Source organism: Bombina bombina, chromosome 1 (genome assembly GCF_027579735.1).
Source record: "Bombina bombina isolate aBomBom1 chromosome 1, aBomBom1.pri, whole genome shotgun sequence".
Lineage (NCBI taxonomy): Eukaryota > Metazoa > Chordata > Amphibia > Anura > Bombinatoridae > Bombina > Bombina bombina.
The window spans coordinates 1,007,808,163-1,007,832,258 of NC_069499.1; the positions used below are offsets into that span (position 1 = coordinate 1,007,808,163).

Here is a 24,096-nt window from a genome sequence, read left to right on the forward strand (position 1 = left end):
CGCCCTGCAACTCCCTACAGTGCCTGGCTGGACATCAGTGAAAACCGATGGAGGAGGAGTTAAATTACAATCTACCATTGCATAGTACTGCGCAACTTGCGTAGCTAGATTGTATTTTTAACTCCTCCCGCCCGGCGCACTGCTCAGAGGAAGATGCTTTCATTATAAAGCCAGCAGAGGTTGGTATAGTCTTGGCTTGAAATAGTGGAATTAAAGTATATAAAAAAAGAAAATCTTTAAAAAAAAAAAAAAAGTTTCTCTTATATTTCATTTATTTTCTTCCCTTTACTTGTCTCTTTGTAGTAGTTTTCCTAATTCCTTCAGATGGACTTACATCACTGTTTGTCGTCCCCCCCCCCCCCCCCCCAACTTCTTTTCTTTCTTTTTTTATTAAATATTTTGCATTCTAATAATTTTCCCGCTCACAAAGCCATTCCACCTGAATTCCAGTAATTGCCAACCAGCAGATCAGCCATATCCCACCAGTATTACAGTAATTGGCAGTAACATCAGTCGTGGTTAGCTCACATCCATATTGAGAGCTTTATGACTCCAATGTCTGTCCATGATCATAAGTAGTTTTTAATTATTCCTAACTGGGGAGGTAACTTGGAAGTCGTGTGGTTCTTTTAAACATCATTCTTTTTTCCCCACTTTCTGCCTCTCTGTTTCCAGCTCAAAAGTTGGTACTCACCCTTCATCTGTCATTTGGAAGTATTCTATCAGTTCTGTCATTTAGTTAGTAATTCCAAAAAATTATTCTTAAAAATGTGTAAATATATACATAATGTAAACTTAGCTATGGTTATACCAGTTATGTACAGCATGTCTCTCTCTCTCTCTCTCTCTCTCTATATATATATATATGTATATATATGTGTGTATATATATATATATGTATATATATATATGTGTATATATATATATTCTATATATATATATATATATATATATATAACACCCATTATGGGATCCAGCACTCACTCTCATAGAATATGCAGCTGCCGGGGTGCAATTCAAAAATAAATATTAACAGCAAGTCCCAAAGAACTGCACTCTCTGTTTACAAACTGTTTAATGATAAACGTTTTCGGGGTCTATGATCTGAGGACGGGGGAGACCCCGAAAACGTTTATTAGTAAACAGTTTGTAAATGGAGAGTACAGTTCTTTGGGACTTGCTGTGTGTATATATATATATATATATATATATATATATATATACACACACATTATAGAGATTTGTACCTTTTTAAAAAAATTCATGTTAGTGGTCCGCAGGATTCAAAATTGTCAGTTTAGTGGTCCCTGAGGTCCGTAAATTTGGCAACCCCTGCGCTAGACTATGGTACAGTGGGGAGCTTACGGCTTCCTTGGAGCACCATAAGTCGTGTGGTGTTGTGTCAGGGATCTGAGGGTAGACCTTGGTTCTTCTTGTGATCACCTTTTCATAGGTGTGGAGTTGATTTCTTGTCCTTGTCCTTCTAGGGAGTTCATTTCCCTGGGTGGTTGTGTCTTTAGCAACCTTGGGTTCGCTTTAGTTGTTTTGAGGTTTTCTTTCCTTAGTTGGTGGTCCTTTAGCTATCTTATGGTCCTCCGTTAAGGTTCTCTTCCTTCGGGTTGGGGGTTAGTTCCGTGTGATCAGAAAGCCAGCGGGATTTGGCTCCTCTGGGGTTTTTTGTGCTCAATGGATTCTAGGGATTCCGAGTGGTCTCTAACACGGCCTTGTAGATTGTTTAACTGATGGGCAGTTCATTGGTCCTTCAGGTTTTTTACCCCCTGTTTCTAAGTGTTACAATTTTTATTGGGTGTATTGCTGTTCCTTGTTTCCTTGGGAGAACGACTGGGGGATGAGGAAATTGGGGGAGGTATTTAAGCCTTTGGCTGGGGTGTCTTTGCCTCCTCCTGGTGGCCAGGTTCTGAATTCCCAAAAGTAATGAATGCAGCAGTGGACTCTTCCCGTCAGAAGAAAAGAAAATTATCAGGTAAGCATAATTTAAGTTGTTATATGCTATTCACAGTATGTAATGGTTCATCCGATTCTGTATATGTAATATTTGTCTAAATTCTACTCTCTGTGTTTGCCACTATCCCTCATCAGTGTTTTCATCTATCCCTCATCAGTGTTTTCATCCAGTGTTTTTCATCCTATTCTCTCAGCAAGTGGCTACCTGTGCTTTTTATTATAGTTTATAAGAAGTTTGTGTAATCACTCCTATGCTTCTTTATCAGTTTGTGAAGGACATAGACAACGAGAAACGTATGCGGCTTCTTCAGTTTGTAACAGGGACATGCAGATTACCTGTTGGAGGCTTTGCTGACCTCATGGGTATGTAAATAATGAGATATAATAGAAGTTTTTAAATGCACCCCAAGCTACACTTTTTCCTCTATCCTTATCTTCTCTTTCCCTCTTCCATTGTTCCTGCGTTCTTTCTTTCCTCAGCAAAACCCTTGTCCTGTTTTTCTCTTGTTAAGTGTATCCAGTCCACGGATCATCCATTACTTATGGAATATATTCTCCTACCCAACAGGAAGTTGCAAGAGTCCACCCACAGCAAAGCTGCTATATAGCTCCTCCCCTAACTGCCATATTCAGTCATTCTCTTGCAAGCCTCAACATAGATAGGAGGTCGTGAGAGTCTGTGGTGATTTATACTTAGTTTATTCTTCAATCAAAAGTTTGTTATTTTTAAATGGCACCGGAGTGTGCTGTTTTTCTCAGGCAGTATTTGGAAGAAGAATCTGCCTGCGTTTTTCTATGATCTTAGCAGACGTAACTGAGATCCATTTGCTGTTCTCACACATTCTGAGGAGTGAGGTACTTCAGAGGGGGAATGGCGTGCAGGTTTTCCTGCAGATAAGGTATGTGCAGTAAAATATTTTTCTAGGAATGGAATTGACTAAGAAAATACTGCTGATACCGAAGTAATGTAAGTAAAGCCTTAAATGCAGTGATAGCGACTGGTATCAGGCTTATTAATAGAGATACATACTCTTATAAAAATGTGTTTTAAAACGTTTGCTGGCATGTTTAATCGTTTTTTAACGTACATTGGTGATAACACTGTAATGTTGGTATAGCCTTAAATGCAGTAAAAGCGACTGGTATCAGGCTTATTAATAGAGATACATACTCTTGTAAAAATGTGTTTTAAAACGTTTGGTGATAAAACTTATTGGGGCCTAAGTTTTTTCCACATGGCTGGCTTAAATTTTGCATAGAAACAGTTAACTGAAGCTTCCCACTGTTGTAATATGAGTGGGAGGGACCTAATTAGCGCTTTTTTGCGCAGTTAAAATTACAAAATGAATTATCCAGATTCCCTCAGCAGTCCCATGAATACTACAGGACATTTCTAAAGGGCTAAAAAGACTTCCAAAATCGTTTATAGGGAAGGTAATCCACAGCAGTTTTGTTGTGTCTGTTTTTAAAAACGTCTATGTCGTTTTTTTGATCTGTTTTTTGCATTAAGGGGTTAATCATCCATTTGCAAGTGGATGCAATGCTCTGTTACCTTATTACATGTACTGTAAAAATTTTGTTTGTTTTACTGCCTTTTTTTCACTGTTTTTCAAATTTTGACAAAATTTGTTTCTCTTAAAGGCACAGTAACGTTTTATATATTTGCTTGTTAACTTGATTTAAAGTGTTTTCCAAGCTTATTAGTCTCATTATTAGTCTGTTCTAACATGTCTGACATAGAGGAAGCTCTGTGTTCATTATGTTTTAAAGCCATGGTGGAACCCCATCTTAGAATGTGTACCAGATGTACTGATTTCATGTTAAACAATAAAGATCATTTTTTGTTTTTAAAAACATTATCACCAGAGGATTCTGTCGTGGGGGTAGTTATGCCGACTAACTCTCCCCACGTGTCAGACCTTTTGACTCCCGCTTTAGGGACTCACGCTCAAATGGCGCCAAGTACATCAAGGGCACCCATAGCGTTTATTTTACCAGGGGATTCTGTCGAGGGGAAAGTTATGCCGATTAACTCTCCCCACGTGTCAGACACTTCGACTCCCACTTCAGGGACTCACGCTCAAATGGCGCCAAGTACATCAAGGGCGTCCATAGCGTTTATTTTACAAGACATGGCAAAGGTGGTGAATAATACTCTGGCAGCAGTATTAGTCAGACTACCTGAAATTAAAGGAAAGCAGATAGCTCTGGGGGTAGATACAGAGCATACAGACGCTTTAAGAACCATGTATGATACTACCTCACAATATGCTTAGTCTGTGGGTGATTTTTTTGACTCAGGGAAGATGATTTAACCTGATTCTGATATTTCTACATTTAAAGTTTATGCTTGAGAACCTCCACTTGTTGCTCAGGGAGGCTTTGGCTGCTCTGAATGAATGTGTACAATCGCAGGGCCAGAGAAATTGTGTAGACTGGATAAATAATATGCAGTGCCGGTGTGTACTGATGTTTTTCCAATACCTTTTTTGGCTCTTTTAGGCTTGCTGTATTGATTCTCTGTTAAAGTAACATTGTCTGTTTAAGTATAATAGCTAACCAAGCTATTTTCTAAATTATTTGCTTTGCAAGGGTTGCATTTTTATTTTAAAAAAAGGAAATAACTAAATAACTTTATTTCTAGCATTCCAATTTTTTTTTTGTTTTTCTGTCTGTGTGGGTAATTAGGGGTGGGATTATTTTCACCTGTTTGGGCCTTGCAAGCCTATAAATTTAGCACATTTACTCTGTGAGCTTGCTCTTTTAGGCTTGCTGTATTGATTCTCTGTTAAAGTAACATTGTCTGTTTAAGTATAATAGCTAACCAAGCTATTTTCTAAATTATTTGCTTTGCAAGGGTTGCATTTTTATTTTAAAAAAAGGAAATAACTAAATAACTTTATTTCTAGCATTCCAATTTTTTTTTGTTTTTCTGTCTGTGTGGGTAATTAGGGGTGGGATTATTTTCACCTGTTTGGGCCTTGCAAGCCTATAAATTTAGCACATTTACTCTGTGAGCTTGCTCTTTTAGGCTTGCTGTATTGATTCTCTGTTAAAGTAACATTGTCTGTTTAAGTATAATAGCTAACCATGCTATTTTCTAAATTATTTGCTTTGCAAGGGTTGCATTTTTATTTTAAAAAAAGGAAATAACTAAATAACTTTATTTCTAGCATTCCAATTTTTTTTTTGTTTTTCTGTCTTTGTGGGTAATTAGGGGTGGGATTATTTTCACCTGTTTGGGCCTTGCAAGCCTATAAATTTAGCACATTTACTCTGTGAGCTTGCTCTTTTAGGCTTGCTGTATTGATTCTCTGTTAAAGTAACATTGTCTGTTTAAGTATAATAGCTAACCAAGCTATTTTCTAAATTATTTGCTTTGCAAGGGTTGCATTTTTATTTTAAAAAAAGGAAATAACTAAATAACTTTATTTCTAGCATTCCAATTTTTTTTTGTTTTTCTGTCTGTGTGGGTAATTAGGGGTGGGATTATTTTCACCTGTTTGGGCCTTGCAAGCCTATAAATTTAGCACATTTACTCTGTGAGCTTGCTCTTTTAGGCTTGCTGTATTGATTCTCTGTTAAAGTAACATTGTCTGTTTAAGTATAATAGCTAACCAAGCTATTTTCCAAAATTATTTGCTTTGCAAGGGTTGCATTTTTATTTTAAAAAAAGGAAATAACTAAATAACTTTATTTCTAGCATTCCTATTTTTTTTTTGTTTTTCTGTCTGTGTGGGTAATTAGGGGTGGGATTATTTTCACCTGTTTGGGCCTTGCAAGCCTATAAATTTAGCACATTTACTCTGTGAGCTTGCTCTTTTAGGCTTGCTGTATTGATTCTCTGTTAAAGTAACATTGTCTAAGTATAATAGCTAACCAAGCTATTTTCTAAATTATTTGCTTTGCAAGGGTTGCATTTTTATTTTAAAAAAAGGAAATAACTAAATAACTTTATTTCTAGCATTCCAATTTTTTTTTTGTTTTTCTGTCTTTGTGGGTAATTAGGGGTGGGATTATTTTCACCTGTTTGGGCCTTGCAAGCCTATAAATTTAGCACATTTACTCTGTGAGCTTGCTCTTTTAGGCTTGCTGTATTGATTCTCTGTTAAAGTAACATTGTCTGTTTAAGTATAATAGTTAGCTAACCAAGGTAATTAGGCAAACAAGGTTTTGGGGTAACCAAGGGGAAATATATTTATTTTATACTTTTAAGTTAAACCTTTTATTAAGAATGTGTGAGAATCTCATTCAGTGTACAGCTTGCCACATGTTTGCATCACTGGAGCAGCCGCTTCTGGGATTATATGTTTGTGGCAAGTGCGAGCATATTGTCTCTTTAGAAACTCGTATTGGGGATCTGGAGGAACGAATTGCAACACTACATGAAATTCAGACACTTGAAAGGGAAATGGATAGGACTGAGCTGGTTGTTAATGGTTCCAGCAGTGGGAATGGGGAGGATTCAGATGAGGAGACTCCAGGATGTAGCTGGGTCACAGTTAGAGGGCGAAGTAAGCGGAAGAGACAGGCCAGTTCTGAGCTGGTACACCCCAATAGATTTGCAAGATTAAGTGAAGATGTTGGGGATATCAGTTCAGGGGTGGCAGTGTCAGAGAGGGCCGTGTTGCCTAGTATAGTGAACAGTCCTTTAGCTGTGGAAGAGGAGCATACTATGGTGGGCAGTCCTTCAGTCATGGAAGAGGGGCATACAAGTCAGGGCCAGAGGCAGATGTTGGTGGTAGGAGACTCTATTATAAGGAAGGTTGATAGGGTAATTTGTCATCCAGACCCTTTACATAGAACAGTTTGCTGTCTTCCAGGGGCTCGTGTTAGGCATATTGTGGAGCGTATTGATAGATTGTTAGAGGGATGCGGGTCTGATCCTGCAGTCATGGTGCATATTGGTACTAATGAAGAAATCAGTGGGAGATGGAGAGTCCTAAAAAATGACTTCAGGGAGTTAGGTAGCAAGCTTAAAGCAAGGACCTCCAAAGTAATATTTTCTGTGATATTACCAGTGCCGTGTGTTAACTCAGTAAGGCAGAAGGAGCTAAGGTCTGTTAATTCATGGCTAAAAACATGGTGTAAAAATGAGGGGTTTGACTTTTTAGAACACTGGGCTGATTTTTCACTAGGGTACAAATTGTACAGTAAGGATGGATTGCACCTGAATGACATGGGTGCAGGTGTGTTGGGGGAAAGGATGGTAGCACGTTTAGAGAACCTTTTAAACTAGGCAAAGGGGGGGGAGGGTCAATTAGAACAAAATAGAACAGAGAGATCAGTGTCTGAATATGTCACTCCCTTAATATCTCAAGGAAGGGATGACTTAAGAAATGTCACATTAGAAAGTATAGAGGAAAGTACACCAAGTAGCAGCAGAAAGCACATGAAAATTAAATGTATGACAACAAATGCAAGAAGCATGACAGGTAAAATGGGGGAGCTGACGCTCTTAGTTGCAGAAGAGGACTATGATGTTATCAGTATAACTGAAACTTGGTGGGATGATTCACATGACTGGGCAGTTAACTTAGAGGGGTATACATTATTTAGGAGGGACAGGAATAATAAAAGGGGTGGAGGAATCTGCATGTATATTAAACCTGAACTTAAACCTACAATAAGGGAAGATATTTATGATACAAGTGACAATGTAGAGACCCTGTGGGTTGAAATAAAGAGTGGGGGGAAAAATCCTAAAAAAATATTACTAGGAACATGCTACAAGCCTCCCAACATTAGTGACCCGGAGGAAACTCAACTACTTATCCAAATAGGTAAGGCTGCTAATAACAGTGCTGTAATTATGGGAGATTTTAACTACCCTGATATAAACTGGGCCAATGAAACTAGTAATTCAGCTAAGGGGGATAGATTTTTAAATGTTCTCAGGGATAACTTCTTGTCACAATTAATAGAGGAGCCAACTAGGAGTAAAGCTATATTGGATTTAGTGCTATCAAACAATACAGATATAATATCAAACATAGAAGTTAAAGAACATTTGGGTAACAGTGATCATAACATGGTCACATTTGAAATCTCTTTTCATATGCAGTGTTTTAAAGGCTTAACTAAGACTTTTAATTTCAAGAAAGCAAAATTCAACGATTTAAGGAAATCATTAAATAATATAAATTGGGACAATGTATTTTCTAATAAAAATACAGAGGATAAATGGATAATATTTAAAAATTTGTTAAATAAATATACATATCAATACATACCATATGGTTATAAAAATAAAAATAAAAAAACTAAGCCGTTATGGCTAAATAAAAATGTGTTAAAAGAAATTAGGAAAAAACGTAGGGCATTTAAATTATTAAAAGAAAATAGTACAGACTCAGCATACAATATTTATAAGGAATGTAACAAAGCATGCAAAAAAGCAATCAAATTAGCCAAAATTGAAAATGAAAAATTAATTGCCAAGGATTCTAAGTCTAACCCTAAAAGGTTCTTTAAGTACATAAATAGCAAAAAATCTAAGAAGGATAATATAGGATAATGTGAAGGGTAGCATGATAAATAATGACAGGGAGAAGGCTGAGGTACTAAACCAGTTTTTTTCTTCAGTATACACAAGAGAGGAACCATTGAATGATACTTTGGAACAGAATAGAACATGCCAGTCCATACCACTAACTGGGTTTTGTTTAGAGGATATCAGGAAAAAACTAAAAAATATTAAGGTAAATAAAACTCCAGGCCCAGATGGAATACACCCAAGGGTGTTAAGTGAACTTAGCACTGTTATAGACAAACCTTTACTCTTAATTTTTCCAAGACTCATTATCCTCAGGCATGGTACCCCAGGATTGGCGTAAAGCTGATGTGGTGCCACTCTTCAAAAAGGGAAGCAGGGATGATCCAGGAAGCTATAGACCAGTTAGTCTGACATCAATAGTGGGGAAGATATTTGAAGGGATTATAAGGGATTATATTGATGAGCATATTTGTGTAAACAAGATTATGAGTTCTAATCAGCATGGCTTTAGGAGAAATAGATCATGTCAAACTAATCTAATTAGATTCTACGAGGAAGTAAGTAAAAATATAGATAAAGGGGAATCAGTTGATGTGATATACTTAGATTTTGCAAAGGCATTTGATACAGTGCCACATGAGAGATTAATGCACAAAATTAAGGGACTGGGAATAGCTGAAAATGTTAGCTCATGGATAAATAACTGGATAAAAGATAGGGAGCAACGAGTAGCAGTAAATGGATCATACTCAGATTGGACAAAGGTAATCAGTGGCGTCCCCCAGGGATCAGTACTGGGCCCTGTTCTTTTTAATATTTTTATAAATGACTTGGAGCAAGGATTAAATAGCGACATCTCTATTTTTGCAGATGATACTAAGTTAAGTAAGGTCATTAGGTCAGAGCAGGATGAACTCTCTTTGCAAAGGGATTTGCTAAAATTAGAACTATGGGCAAGTGAATGGAAAATGAGATTTAATACGGAAAAATGTAAGGTTCTACATTTTGGAAGTAAAAATAAGCAGGCTATGTATTTTTTAAATGGGACAAGACTTAGCCAAACACAGGAGGAAAGGGATTTGGGAGTAGTAATAGATAACAAGCTAAAGATGAGTGCACAATGCAGGGCAGCGGCTTCAAAGGCTAATAAGATACTAGCATGTATTAAAAGAGGCATTGATTCAAGGGAGGAAAGCATAATTCTGTCATTATATAAAGCCCTGGTAAGACCTCACCTTGAGTTTGGAGTGCAGTTCTGGGGACCGATTGCTAAAAAAGATATTGCAGAACTAGAAAAAGTTCAGAGAAGGGCCACAAAGCTAATAAGGGGATTGGAGAAATTAACCTATGAGGAGAGGCTAGCCAAACTGGGTCTGTTCTCTTTAGAAAAAAGGCGCTTGAGAGGTGACATGATTACTTTATATAAATATATTCAAGGCCCATATACAGAGATGGCAGAAGCTCTTTTTATTCCAAGAAAATTGGTTCTGACAAGAGGTCATAATTTAAGGTTGGAGGAAAGGAGATTTAATCTCCTGCAACGGAAACGTTTTTTCACTGTAAGAGCAATAAAATTGTGGAACTCATTACCAAAGGAGGTAGTGAATGCCAATACCATAGATACATTTAAAAATAGTCTGGATAAATTTCTGTATATAAACAAAATTCATGGATATGATTGCTAGTATTAAATGGGTCACATTTTAAATGGGGTTATTTAAGCTTAATTGGAGCTTTTTGTAAGTATTTTAGATTTGTATAGGTTGAACTCGATGGACTTCAGTCTTTTTTCAACCTTATCTACTATGTTATGTTAAAGAGGTTTACTAAAAAAAAAAAAATTTTAATAAGGAATGGGATAGACCAGGTGTGCCGTTCTCTTCCCCTCCTATTTTTTAGAAGAATGTTTTCTAATAGTTACCACCACACGGGACTTCTGGCAGACAGTTCCTAAGGTGGAGAGAAGAGTTTCTACTCTAGCTAAGCGTACCACTACCTCTGGCGAGGACAGTTGTGCTTTTTAGATCCAATGGATAAAAAATGTTTATTCAACAGGGTTTTATCCTGCAGCCCCTTGCATACATTGCTTCTGTCACTGCTGCTGCGGCGTTCTGGGTTGAGTCTCTTGATGAGGCTTTACAGTTAGTGACTCCATTGGATGAATATATTTGACAAGCTTATGCTAGCCAATTCCTTTGTTTTCTGATGCCTTTGTTCATTTGACTAGACTAACGGCTAAGAATTCTGTTTTTTACTATACTGGCACGCAGAGCGCTATGGCTTATACCATGGTCAGCTGTCGTGACTTTAATAAATAAGCTACTTAACTTCCCTTCAAGGGGCAGACCCTATTCGGGCCTGGTGTGAAGGAGATTATTGCTTATATCACTGGAGGAAAAGGTCATGCCCTTCCTCAGGATAGGAATCAAGGGCCAAAAAAGGTCTAATTTTCGTGCCTTTTAAAACTTCAGGGCAGGTGTGGCATCCACTTCCTCTAAGGCAAAACAAGAGGGAATTTTTGCTCAGTCCAAGGCGGTCTGGATACAATTGGACCTGGAACAAAGATAAGCAGGACAAGGAGCCTGCTGCTGCCTCTAAGGCAGCATGAAGGAACGGACCCCTATCCGGTAACGGATCCTATAGGGGGCAGACTTTCATTCTTCGCCCGGGCGTGGGCAAGAGATGCCCAGGATCCCTAGGCATTGGAATTTATATCCCAGAGATATCTTCTGAATTTCAAAGATTCCCCCCCCAAAAAAAGGGGAGATTTCGCCTTTCACAATTATCTGCAAACCAGATAAAGAAGGAGGCATTCTTACATTGTGTACGAGATCCATCCAGTTCCAAGAGAGGAACAGGGACAGAGTTTTTACTCAAATCTGTTTGTGGTTCCCGAGGTGAGGGAACCTTCAGACCTATTTTGGATCTAAAGATCTTAAACAAATTCCTCAGAATTCCGTCATTTAAGATGGAAACTATTCGTACCATCTTAACTATGATCCAGGAGAGTCAATAGAGGACTACAATGGATTTGAAGGATGCTTATCCTCACATTGTGATGCATAAAGATCACCTTCGTTTTTCAGGTTTGCCTTTCTAGACAGGCATTACCAGTTTGTAGCTCTTTCCTTTGGGATATCTACAGCCCCAAGAATCTTTATGGAAGTTCTGGGGTCGCTTTGGCGGTCCTTAGGCCGCGGGGCATAGAAGTGGCCCCTTAGTTAGACGACATCCTGATACAGGCGTCAAACATCCAAATTGCCAAGTCTCATACGGACGTAGTACTGGCATTTCTGAGATCACATGGGTGGAAAGTGAACAAGGAAAGAGTTCTCTATCCCCAATCTCAAGGGTTTCCCTCCTAGGGACTCTGATAGATTCTGTAGAAATGAAAATTTACCTGACGGAGTCCAGGTTGTCAAAGTTTCTAAATTTCTGCCGTGTTTTTCATCCCATCCGCGCCCTTCGGTGGCTCAGTACATGAATGAAATCGGCTTAATAGGTAGCGGCAAGGGACATAGTACCGTTTGCACGTCTACATTTCAGACCGCTGCAACTATGCATGCTCAGTCAGAGGAACGGGGATTACACAGATTTGTCCCCCTGTTGAACCTGGACCAAGAGACCAGAAATTCTCTTCTCTGGTGACTATGTCGGGTCCATCTGTCCAAGGGTATGACCTTCCGCAGGTCAGATGGGACAATTGTTACAATGGATGCCAGCCTTTTAGGTTGGCGTGCAGTCTGGAACTCCCTGAAGGCTCAGGGATAGTGGACTTAGGAGGAGACCCTCCTTCTAATAAATATTCTGGGAGTGATATTCCATGCTCTTCAGACTTGGCCTCAGTTAGCAACTCTGAGGTACATCATACTCAGTCGGACAATATACACGACTGTGGCTTACATCAGCCATCAAGGGGGAACAGAAGTTCCCTAGTGATGTTAGAAGTCTTACAATAATTCACTGGACAGAGACTCACTCTTGTCTATCAGCTATCCATATCCCAGGTGTTGAGAACTGGGAGGTGGATTTTCTAAGTCGTCAGACTTTTCTTCCGGGGGAGTGGGATTTCCTTCGGAGGTCAAGACCAAGCAGGAGAGGGCTTTGGTGTTTTTGACAGCGCCTGCGTAGCCACACAGGACCTGGTATGCAGATCTGGTGGACATGTCATCCTTTCCATCACGGTCTCTGCTTCTGAGACAGGTCCCTCTACCTCAGGGTCCTTTCAACCATCTAAATAGAATCAATCTGAGATGGACTGCCTGGAGACTGAACGATTGATGTTATCAAAGCATGGCTTCTCCGAGTCAGTCTTTGATACCTTAATACAGACATGAAAGCCTGTCTCTAGGAAAATTGAACATAGATATGGTGTAAATATCTGATTGTTATGAATCCAAGGGTTACTCATGGAGTAAAGCCTGGATTCTCAGGATATTATCTTTTCTCCTAGATGTTTTTGAGAAAAGGGTTGTCAGCTAATTCCTTTAAAGGGACAGATTTTTACTCTGTCTATTTTTTTGCACCAGCGTCTGGCAGGTATTCTAGACGTTCAGGCATTTGGTCAGGCTTTGGTTAGATCCAAGTCTGTGTTTAAAACTGTTGCTCCACCATGGAGCTTAAACCTGGTTCTTAAGGCTCTTCAAGAAGTTCCGTTTGAACCTTTTTGTTCCATAGATATCAATCTTTATCTTGGAAAGTTCCTTTTGGGTAGCTATTTCCTCGACTCGTAGAGTCTCCAAGTTATCTGTGTTACAATGTGATTCTCCTTATCTGGTCCTTCGTACGGATAAGGTAGTCCTGCGTACCAACCTGGGTTTTTTCCTAAGGTGGTATCTAACAAGAACATCACTCAAGAGATAGTTGTTCCATGCTTGTATCCTAATCCTTCCTCAAAGAAGGAACGTCTATTACACAATATTGGACGTGGTTTGTGCTTTAAAGTTTTACTTACAAGCTACTACAGTTTTCATCAAACGTTCACCTTGTTTGTTGTCTATTCTGGACAGAGGAGAGGTCAAAAGACTTCAGCAGCCTCTCTGTCTTTTTGGTTAAAAAGCATAATTCATTTAGCTTATGAGACTTCTGGACAGCAGCCTCCTGAAGGGATTGCAGCTCATTCTACTAGAGCTGTGGTTTTCACTTGGGCCTTTTTTAAATGTGGCTTCTGTTGAACAGATTTACAAGACGGAGTCTTGGTCTGCGCTTCATACTTTTTCAAATTTAACAAATTTGATACCTTGCTTCTTCGGAGGCTATTTTTGGGAGAAAGGGTTTTTTTACAGGCAGTGGTAACTTCCGTTTAAGTACCTGCCTTGTCCCTCCCATCATCCGTGTACTTTAGCTTTGGTATTGGTATTCCATAAGTAATGGATGATCCGTGGACTGGATACACTTAACAAGAGAAAACATAATTTATGCTTACCTGATAAATTTATTTCTCTTGTAGTGTATCCAGTCCACGGCCCGCCCTGTCACTTTAAGGCAGGTAATTTTTTCATTTGAACTACAGTCACCACTGCACCCTATGGTTTTTCCTTTCTCTGCATGTTTTCGGTCGAATGACTGAATATGGCAGTTAGGGGAGGAGCTATATAGCAGCTTTGCTGTGGGTGGACTCTTGCAACTTCCTGTTGGGAAGGAGAATATATTCCATAAGTAATGGATGATCCGTGGACTGGATACACTACAAGAGAAATAAATTTATCAGGTAAGCATAAATTATGTTTTTTTCACCGATGTCATGAAAATATCCTCAGGTAAATAGAATATGGGATGTTGTGAGTTAAATGGACATTTTACTCTTTAATGTGTTCCTAAGGTCCATTTTACCTGCTGGAGAGTATTTAACTGTTTGCATACAGCGATTTACCTTTATTTACCTATACTGAGAGTATGAGTCATCCCCCAGTTGGCGGTATGAGGAAGAGATAGATGTATGTGAACTAGCTGCTTTGCTTATTAATACCCACAGCCATAATTAGCATTTCAATGCCTAGCATAAATAACATTAGCAGTTCTGCTTTACTTGCAAGCTTAGCCCTTTGTAATGGTTATAATGAGCAAAAAAATGCTATTTCAAATACATAAATAAACATAATGGACCGATTTGCCATATACTTAATACTCTGCAGTAGGTCTAACAAGTCATTTGGAACACATTAAAGTGACATGATATGCAAAGCACTTGAAAGTGATGCAGCATAGCTGTAAAAAGCTGACTATGAAATATTACCTGAACATCTCTATTTAAAAAAGAAAGATATTTACCTCAAAATTTCCTAAGTATTCACACCCCACTATAAAGAGACTTTGGTCCTAGGACTTCCAAAGGAGTGTGCATCTAGTAGTATGTGCAGTCACAGTTAAGTTATTTTCCATTTCAGTTTAAGGAAGTTTACTGTGAAATCTTGTTTTTTTGTTTGTTTTTTCAACTTGCAGCTTTACAGCAGCACCTGCTGTTCACAGAGCACTTACTCTAGTGAACTGTAGAAATTTTGAGCTACAATATCTTCCCTTTATACATAGAGATGTTCAGGTGATAATTTCATGTAATTTTTTTAGTTATGCTGCATCACTTTCAAGTGATTTAGCATATGAGTATTATGTTCCTTTAAAGGGAAACACATTTTATAGTACAGTGTCCCTTTAAGAGGTGTTTTTGTTTTCTGGTTAAAGGGACAAGTCAAGTCCAAAATAAACTTTCATGATTTAAAGAGGGCATGTAATTTTAACAACTTTCCAGTTTACTTTTATAACCAATTTTGCTTTGTTCTCTCAGTATTTTTAGTTGAAAGCTAAACCTAGGTAGGCTCATATGCTTATTTTTTAGAAGGTCGCCTCTAATCTGAATGCATTTTGACCACTAGAGTTCATGTGTGTCAGATAACATTGAGCTCACGCACATGAAGTTACCTAGGAGTCAGCACTGATTGGCTAAAATGCAAGTCTGTCAAAAGGACTGAAATAAGGGGGCAGTTTGCAGAAGCGTAGAAATCAAGATAATCACAGAGGTAAAACGTGTATTATTATAACTGTGTTGGTTATGCAAAACTGGTGAATGGGTAATAAAGAGATTATCTTTTTAAACAACAATTCTGGTGTTGACTGTTCCTTTAAAAAGGAAATTACTGAAGTGGACATACATTCCTTCAGCAAAGTCTGGTCTATCTAAAATGAAGCTTCAGTCAATTTTATTGATCTGACACAATTTATGGGAGGCTCCTATAGCTTAGACCACCATCTTTTCTCTTATCTTCTTTGGGACAAGAATCTTTGCTGATGAAGTATTATAGGTTCTGTTTTCTCCTTTTTTTAAAAATCTGTGTGTGTGTGTATGCATATGTATATATATATATATATATATATATATATACACACACACACACATACTTTTACTGTGCAAAAGTTTAAGGGAGGTGTGAAAGAATGCTTTCAAATATAAATATGTACATAGTAGGTCTGTGCATTCGGATAATTCGTTATGATCTAAAAGTGGAAAGGGCGGCTGCTCGCATCATAGATCCATGCAAATCCAGATCTTAGTGTGTTTCACTTTCACAAGAATAAATACAGCTCCAAAAAGAGCGTAAAGTCGCGACCGGCCTCCTCCTCCTGCATTTGGATCATAACGAATTATACGAATGCACAGGCCTAGTTAATAGTTTATTTTTTATAAATTAACAAAATGCAAAGTGAGTAAACCGAAGAAAAATCTAAATCAAATCAATATTTGGTGTGTCCACCCTTTGCTTATAAGTGTATGTATGCATAAATGCATGTGTATGTAATGAGATATACATACCCGCACACATATATATAAAGATTTCCCATATAATAATAATAATCCTAAGTGGTGGCAACAGAGATAGTTTAGTGTCGGTGACATTAAAGAGGAGTTTGGGGCTTTTTCTGGGTATAGTATAGACTCTTGCCCCCACTAAACTAAGTCACAGACTCCCCTGGAATTTTTTAGTTTCTTGGTTGTGACTATCTGGTCAAAGTTGAAAAGGGTTGTTTAACCCTGTCGCATACTGGTGACAGTTGCAGGGTTGGGTAATCCTTTGTCACATTCCACGATCTTGTATCTTGTCCCCACAATTGTTCTTTTGCTCTCTTTCCACTGTTCCCTTACAGTCCTCACCTCTGCACAGCCCTTCTTTGTTTCTGTTCCTCTCCTGCTCGCTTGTCCTCTATCTTATGTCTCCCCCTCTGTCTTTTCTTGTTCATTCCAGCCTTGCTTATCTCCTCTCTGTCATCTCTTTTTTGTTGCCATCCTTTTCACTATGTCTCTAAATTTGCTTCTCAAAGGGAGCAATGGGCCACAGAAATTCTGCATTGAGAAGGTGGGCAAAGAAAACTGGCTACCTAGAAGTCACACATGGTGAGTAATCAGATGTAGAAACCACTGCTATTCTAATAAATTGTCAATCTGAAGTACACGTGCTTAGATTATTACAACAGACAAAGAGCAAATATTCCAGTTCACAGTCAAAACATGATTTTAAATTAATATCAAACTCAAAGATTCAACAATCACTGTTATCCTATATTTTAAGCAGTTAAAATAATTTAAAAATTTCCAACTTGAATAAATGGAAGCCTAGAAAATATGCTTAGAAGACAGGTTGTATAATGCTAATTCATTATCTTACTCCTTAATGCAGAGACTGAGGTTAAAACTGCTATAGTGACTCAGTGTGCCACTGTGTACATTTATGTGCATCTGCATCATGCCTGAATTCTACTCTTCTGTGTTTAGTGTTGGCATTACAGCTGATGGTCAATTATAGGCTGCAGAGTGGTGGTCAGAATGATCCCACCCACGTATTTTTAACTTATTCTTGGATTTACACAGGTGTAGTCTACATCTGTCATAATCCATCCTCACCCTAAAAAATAAGACCTTAAGGAAGTACTTACTGATGCCTGCACTAATATATTTTTCTTTCATATGATTGTAAGAGTCTGCAAATCATCACATGGGATATAAATTTCCTGTCTACCATGTGGGGGTAAACACCCCTACATTCCAGAGCTTTGCTTCACCCCATTTCTTAGCAGTCCCCTGTCACACTCTGTTATATATATATATATATATATATATATATATATATATATATATATATATATATATTTAGCAAAGCAGTACAAAAGAAGGAAAGCTAGGAAACAGGAAAGAACCAAAGTGGGGCATATGAAGTGCAAAACAGGAACTGCTGCCAACTGAAGAAAATAAACGGGCTAAGTCCAGAACTTTCGCCATAACAAGAGAAACACATTTATCAAGTAAGCATAAATTGTGTTTTCTTTCCAATGGCATGGAGAGTCCACGAATCCATTCTAATAATTTCACATACTGACTTATAGCAAAGATGGTATTATATGACAGTGCAACTGAGCTCTTCAGTAAGACCCACTCTACTGCCAATTTTTGTCTATGGAAATTTCATGGCTATGTACTGGATTTTATGCACCTGTTGGCAATGGGTGTGGGTGAAACACCTGAAACTTGGCAGGACAAAGCCCAAAGCATTCTAATCTTAAAAGTTATACATAAAATGCTAATTATTAATCATAAAACAACTTTCTAATATAATTATTTATTTGAAATAATTTTTATTGATATTTAAACAATACAAAAGAATAAACAAGACCTTCACAGAAGACGTAGCCACTTAATGACAGATAGTTCAATGAGACCAGTATTAGTAGACAGTAACTAAGATTTCCTAAAAGCATTTAAGACATTTACATTTGTATTGCTATATAGATGGAATTAATTGGTCGATTACTCCTTAAATAACAGCCACCATGCATCTTGTCTGTCAGTTTGTTTGGGGGACCTGAGTGGGGTAAGGACACCCCCTCATTCCCATCTTAACCAAAAAATGTATGAAGATCTTGAATACAAAGGGAGTACAGAGAAAAGCTGAGAAATGGAAGGGGGAAGATAAGAGGGGAAGATGAAGAAGAGTAAGAAAAGAGTGCCTCCCGACCATGACACACCCAGTGGAATTTTCATCAATAAGGATAATATTATGGTTAACCAACGGATGTATAAAAGCATATAAGATCTCTGCTGTATTGGGTCTATTGACAATTCAAACAGTGTTATATGGAGTCATGTGTGATCCAATTAAACCAGACTTTGTGAAAAGCTTCCTGAGTGTCTTGCAATATTGCTGCCTGTGTGGACATATTGTATATGTGCCTAATTTTATGTCAAATTTCGTCCCGGGGCCCCCTCCTTCCAGTGACGGGCTATACATATACGTGTAGCTGTACATAAAATTTTGATAAATTGATTGTCTTTATTAAACTGCCTTAAGCGTACATTCAATAGGGCTTAGTTCATCGACAACTGAATGGGGCTATCTAGTACCTTACTTAAAAGGAGTAAACATTTATTCCAGATTATTTTAGAGTAAGAGCAGTCCCACCACATGTGTTTGTATGTGCCTTCGACTTCACATGAGGGGAATGAGAGGTGATATTTGGAGTGAGATACCATCTGAAAATTGTTTTAAGGCAATTTTCCTGCATGTCGGCACTCAACAGGCCTTTACTCGCATTATATATTAAGTTATTCCAGTCGGAAATATAAATTTCTGTATTGAGGTCGGCCTCCCATTTGAGCTGAGCTGTTTTAGTGATTTGTGTAGAAGATTGAATTAGTTGGTATAATTGTGAAATCGTTTTTCTAGGTCTGGATGAGGAGCTACAAATTATTTCTAAGGGATTGAATTTGTGACCAGTCAATGAAGGTAGGTATTTATGTATGATGGAGGATATCTGAAGATATAGAAACCAATGTAATTTGGAAGGAGACAGTTTATCCTGAAGTTGTGTGTATGTCATTAATTTGCCTTTGTCTATTAAGTCTGCGATCCTATAAGGACCTCTGTTTTCCCACTTCTGTATAGCTGGGATCTGTTCTGAAGGTATGATTACTTTTAGGGGGGTCTTGAGGAATCTGTTAGGGAGAATTTTGAGAGATGAAACGAGAGTGGACCATGCTTTGAGCATGTAATCTGTAATTGAGAATTTAAGTTTTTAGGTTTGAGCTCTATGTGGGTCCCACAGAACCAGCTCTTGAGGATATAGTTTGTTTATGTCTGACTCCAACATGGTCCATCTTATCTCATCTTCCGTTTTGTTAAGGAGAGTAGTTTGGGCTAACCTAGCTGCTTTGAAGTAGTGTCTGAGATTTGGTGTGCCCAGGCCTCCCAGTTGCCTATGTCTTGTAAATATTGGTTTAGGAATTCTGGCTTTTTTAGTCCCTCTTATAAAATTGTTAATGCAAGCTTGGAGATTGTCTAGATCACAATTCGGGATGCCTATCGGTAGGGTCCGAAATAAATATAAAATCTTTGGTAACACCAAACCAAGAAAATCTCAATTTGCTCCATTTAGTGAGGTCCTGTTTGATTACTTTGTAAATTGGAGGATAGTTGGTTTGGTAAAGTTCCGATGAGTGTTTTGTAAGGTTGATGCCTAGATATTTGAGATGTTTTACCCAATTAAACTCAAAGTTTAGTTCTATCAATTTTTTTGTGTGTTCTGGAATAGCAAGAGGCATGGCTTCACATTTTTCAAGGTTCACTTTGTAACCAGATATAGTGGAGAAGTTCCTAAGGGTGTTTGGCAGAGATATAAGGCGTTTGGTTAGGGAGAGCAAAACGTTGTCTGCAAAAAGAGTGCGTTTGTAAACTGATTGTCCTATTTTAATACCCATAATGTCTGGGGAGTTCCTAATGTGTTGCACCAGGAGCTCTATGCAAACAGCAAAAAGGAGAGGGAATAAATGACAACCCTGTCTCGTCCCATTTAAGACCGCAAATCTGTCAGATTGGTGTCCCATTTCCTTAACTCATGCCGAGGGATATGAATATATACTCTGGATCGCTGTAATAAAAGAACCACTAAAGCCCATGGTATGTAGTACAGCTTGCATATACTCCCAGTCGACCCTGTCAAACGCCTTCTCTGCGTCCAGGTAAAACAACAGAGAAGGTGTTTTAGAAGTATGCAAATAATCTATTAATGATATCATCCTTCTGATATTATCTGGAGCTTCCCTATTTTTAATGAAGCCAACCTGGTCTGGGTGAATTAGTTTTGGGAGCAAGTGTTTTAATCTGTTGGCCAGAATTTTGGTAAAAAAAAATTAAATCTTGGTTAATGAGGGAAATTGGTCTATAATTATGACAGAGGGACCTGTCCTTACCTGGCTTAGGGAGGACTATAATTTTGGCATCTAAAAGTTCTGAGGGAGTAGTATGTCCTTGAAGTATATGATTGCTAAATTTGACTAGGTGAGGTATGAGAGAGGATTTAAATTGTTTATAGTACTTGCCTGAAAAGCCATCTGGGCCTGCTGCTTTACCAGATTTCAGATCTTGGATAACTCTCTGTACCTCGCTTGCGCTGATGTCCGAGTTAAGAGTTGCAAAATTTTGTTGGTCAATTTGAGGCAGAGTGGCTTCCTCCAGAAATCTATTCAGGAGACAGGAAGTTTGTTCCGATTTGGAAACTTTCTTGCCATCGTATAAAGAACTATAATAGTTGGCAAAGGTGTCTACAATTACTTTTGGATGGGATGTAGATTCACCTGCATTAATGCGTAAGAAGGGAATGGAAATATCTTTGCTCATATCTCTAATTTTATTGGCTAGATAACGATCTGGTTTATTGGCATATATATAATATTCGGTTTGTAGTCTTAATCCTGCTCTAAGTGACTGGTCATTTAATCATTTGTCTAGTTTTTGGTGTTGTTTTCTAATATAATTATTTATTGTGAGCCCTTTCTCTGAAATTTAAGTCTGAAAATTGTGGATTTCCATCTTAATATGGGAAGAGTCCACAGCTGCATTCCTTACTTGTGGGAAATACTGAACCTGGCCACCAGGAGGAAGCAAAGACACCCCAGCTAAAGACTTAAATACCTCCCCACTTCCTCATAACCCTAGCCATTCTTTGCCTTTCATCAAAGGAGGTTGGAAAAGAAGTGTTAGAAGATTTTGGAGTAGTCTCTTATGGAGGGTAGTACTCTTCAAGATGGGACTGGAGTTTTAAGTAGTCCTGTCAGCCTCTGTGAGAGCATGGATGAAAGTTAGAGTCCGGAGATGCAGGGAGAGTCTTTCTGCGAACCCATCCCGACTCATATTAACAGCTCCATAGGCAATCCGCGTTGACGAGTTTCGCTGCCTGCTTTCTTCACTCAAGTCTATGTCAGAAGCGATGCTACTATCTGTCACACTTGAAGGGCCATGTTCCGGTTCCACGGCGTAGATTCTGGTAAGATCGTTTCATATTTTATTCATGTATGATAACGCAAGAAGACAGGGTTACAGTGTGACTCCTTTTATCTGTATAGAATCAAGGGTTAATATCTCCATAGGGGGATTATTGAACAGGGGGGGAATAATCTTATATGTTTATTTGATTTTATGCTGCTTTTATGTGTGAGATGTTATGGGCTCATAGGCTGTTATGGAATATACAGATTTCACTTTCCCTTTGAGAGCCATGCAGGGTGTCTATCAGAGAGGAGTCATAAATCTCTGTACTGTCTGGGTCATAGGAGGTGGTCAGTGTCCCAGCCATTGGGGTATAAGGGTGCTGTTTTTTTTAATAAAATAAGATGTTTTATTTCTCTAATTCTCCGGTTATTGCACTAGCGATGGTGGATTTTGTTACTTTAGAGGGCACTCCCTCTATTCCTAATGAGTAATTCCTGTTTATATGGTTAAGAGGCCTTAGTTCCACCCTCTAAATTATTTTCTATTTGCCTTGATAATGTGATAATTTCAAACATGTTTGATACCACAGAGCTGTCCACCTCTGAGGAGTTGTCGTCCAGTGAGTTGCATACCCTACATTCTTATATCGCTACACATGCAGTTTTCCCGTAGCATTGCTGATCCTCCATCTGGACGGGGCTTTTTTTCACTAAATGTTATTGCGCAGTTCAGACGGCGGTGCACTCCTTCCCAGAGTGCATCAGATAATTTATTGGATTTAACTGAGGGTTATCCGAGGACAAAGTTCTTTCTGAGACTTAAGAGTATGAACATTCTGGGTCGGAGTCTGCTGCCTCTAAACCTCCAGGTGCGGAGGAACCAGACTTTAGTTTAGGAATTTGCACTTTCTTCTAAAGGAAGTTTTTGGCGAATTCTGAGGTTCCAGAGGCCAAATTGCCTGATGAACCTTTAATTCCTAAATTGGATAGAGTTTGAGGACAGGGTGGTACCTTAACCTTCCCTGCTCCTGTTAGATGGCGAACATTATTAAGAATGAATGGGACAGGATTGGATTCCTTTTCCCCCTCTTCTCCCTTTAACAAATTGTCCCCAGTCCTGGAGTTGTGAGGTTCTGTCTCTGGAATGGCGTTATCTTCACCCTTGCTAAATGTACTACTATCCCGCTTGAGGATAGTTCTTCGTTTGAAGAGCCAATGGATAAAAGATGGAAACTCTGTTAAGAAAGATGTTTCAACATACGGGATATTTGTTTCAACCGGCGGCGGCTGCTGCTGTCGTGGTTACTGGAGAAACTACCTTCTGGTGTGACTCCTTATAGGATTTGATCGGGGAGCCCCTCGACGTTACTCAGAAAAGATTTACGGCCTTGAGGGTTGTTAATTGTTTTATCTGTGCTGCTATTAGGCAGTGTATTCACTTGAATGCTATGGTTTCAGCTTTTTCTGTTCAGGCCCGTCGGGCTCTGGCTGAAGTCATGGTCTGCGGATATGACTTTTAAGTCTAGACTTCTTCCCTCCCTTTAAGGGAATGATTTTGTCTGGTCCAGGTCTGGACTCGGTTATCTCCACGGTCACATAGGGCAAGGGTACCCTCCTACCGCAAGAGTATATGAACTAATCTAAGGGACGATTTTTGTTCTGATAAAGCCCATGTCAGCAGTCCTCCGCTAAGCCAGAGCAAACCAAGAGTTTCTTGGAAGCCGGCTCAGTTCTGGAATAAATCCAAGCAGAGCAAGAAGCCCGCCGAGACTACGTCGGCATGAAGTCCTCTTCTGGATCGTGTAGGGGACAGTATGACGCTTTTTTCAATCGCTTGGTTCAGGGACGTTCAGGATCCATGGGTCTTGGAGGTCATAGCTCAGGGTTACAAGATAGGTTTTAAGTCTCAGCTACCCAAGGGCAGATTCCTCCTGTCTTCCTGACCAGAAAGGAGGGAAGCCTTTCTGGGGTGTGTACGGGATCTGTCCTCTAGGAGTTATTGTCCCAGTGCCTATCGCAGTGAGAGGTTTGAGATACTATTCAAACCTTTTCGTGGTCCCTAAGAAGGAGGGAACTTTCCGTCCGATTCTGGACCTAAAGTGCTTAATCTAGAGAGAGTTCTCTTGTATCAGGTACCAGGGTAGAATTACCGGGTACTATAATAGTCTCCATAGACATGAGAAAACGGACCAGAGACGTTGCAAGCTAGCTTCAACATGTCTTGCCCTCCAGATCTCCTTAAGGCCATCTGTGGCTCGGTGTATGGAGGTGATTGGTCTCATGGTGTCCAGCTTGGACATCATTTCCTTTGCCAGGTTTTATCTCAGACTGTTGCAACTGCGCATGCTGAACTAGTGGAACGGCGATCATTTTGATCTTTCTCAACAGA

At 38.9% G+C, this 24,096-nt stretch overlaps 1 protein-coding gene across 1 annotated transcript in view; it reads left to right on the top strand.

The window, feature by feature from the left end:
* ITCH (itchy E3 ubiquitin protein ligase) overlaps window positions 1-24,096 on the top strand; it is a gene marked incomplete at its 5' end in the record, with an annotated part of 589,083 nt that overhangs the window by 525,542 nt on the left and 39,445 nt on the right. Inside the window, 2 exon segments of the mRNA XM_053713073.1 lie at window positions 2,232-2,328; window positions 16,772-16,844. Coding sequence (XP_053569048.1) covers window positions 2,232-2,328; window positions 16,772-16,844 — 170 coding nt within the window.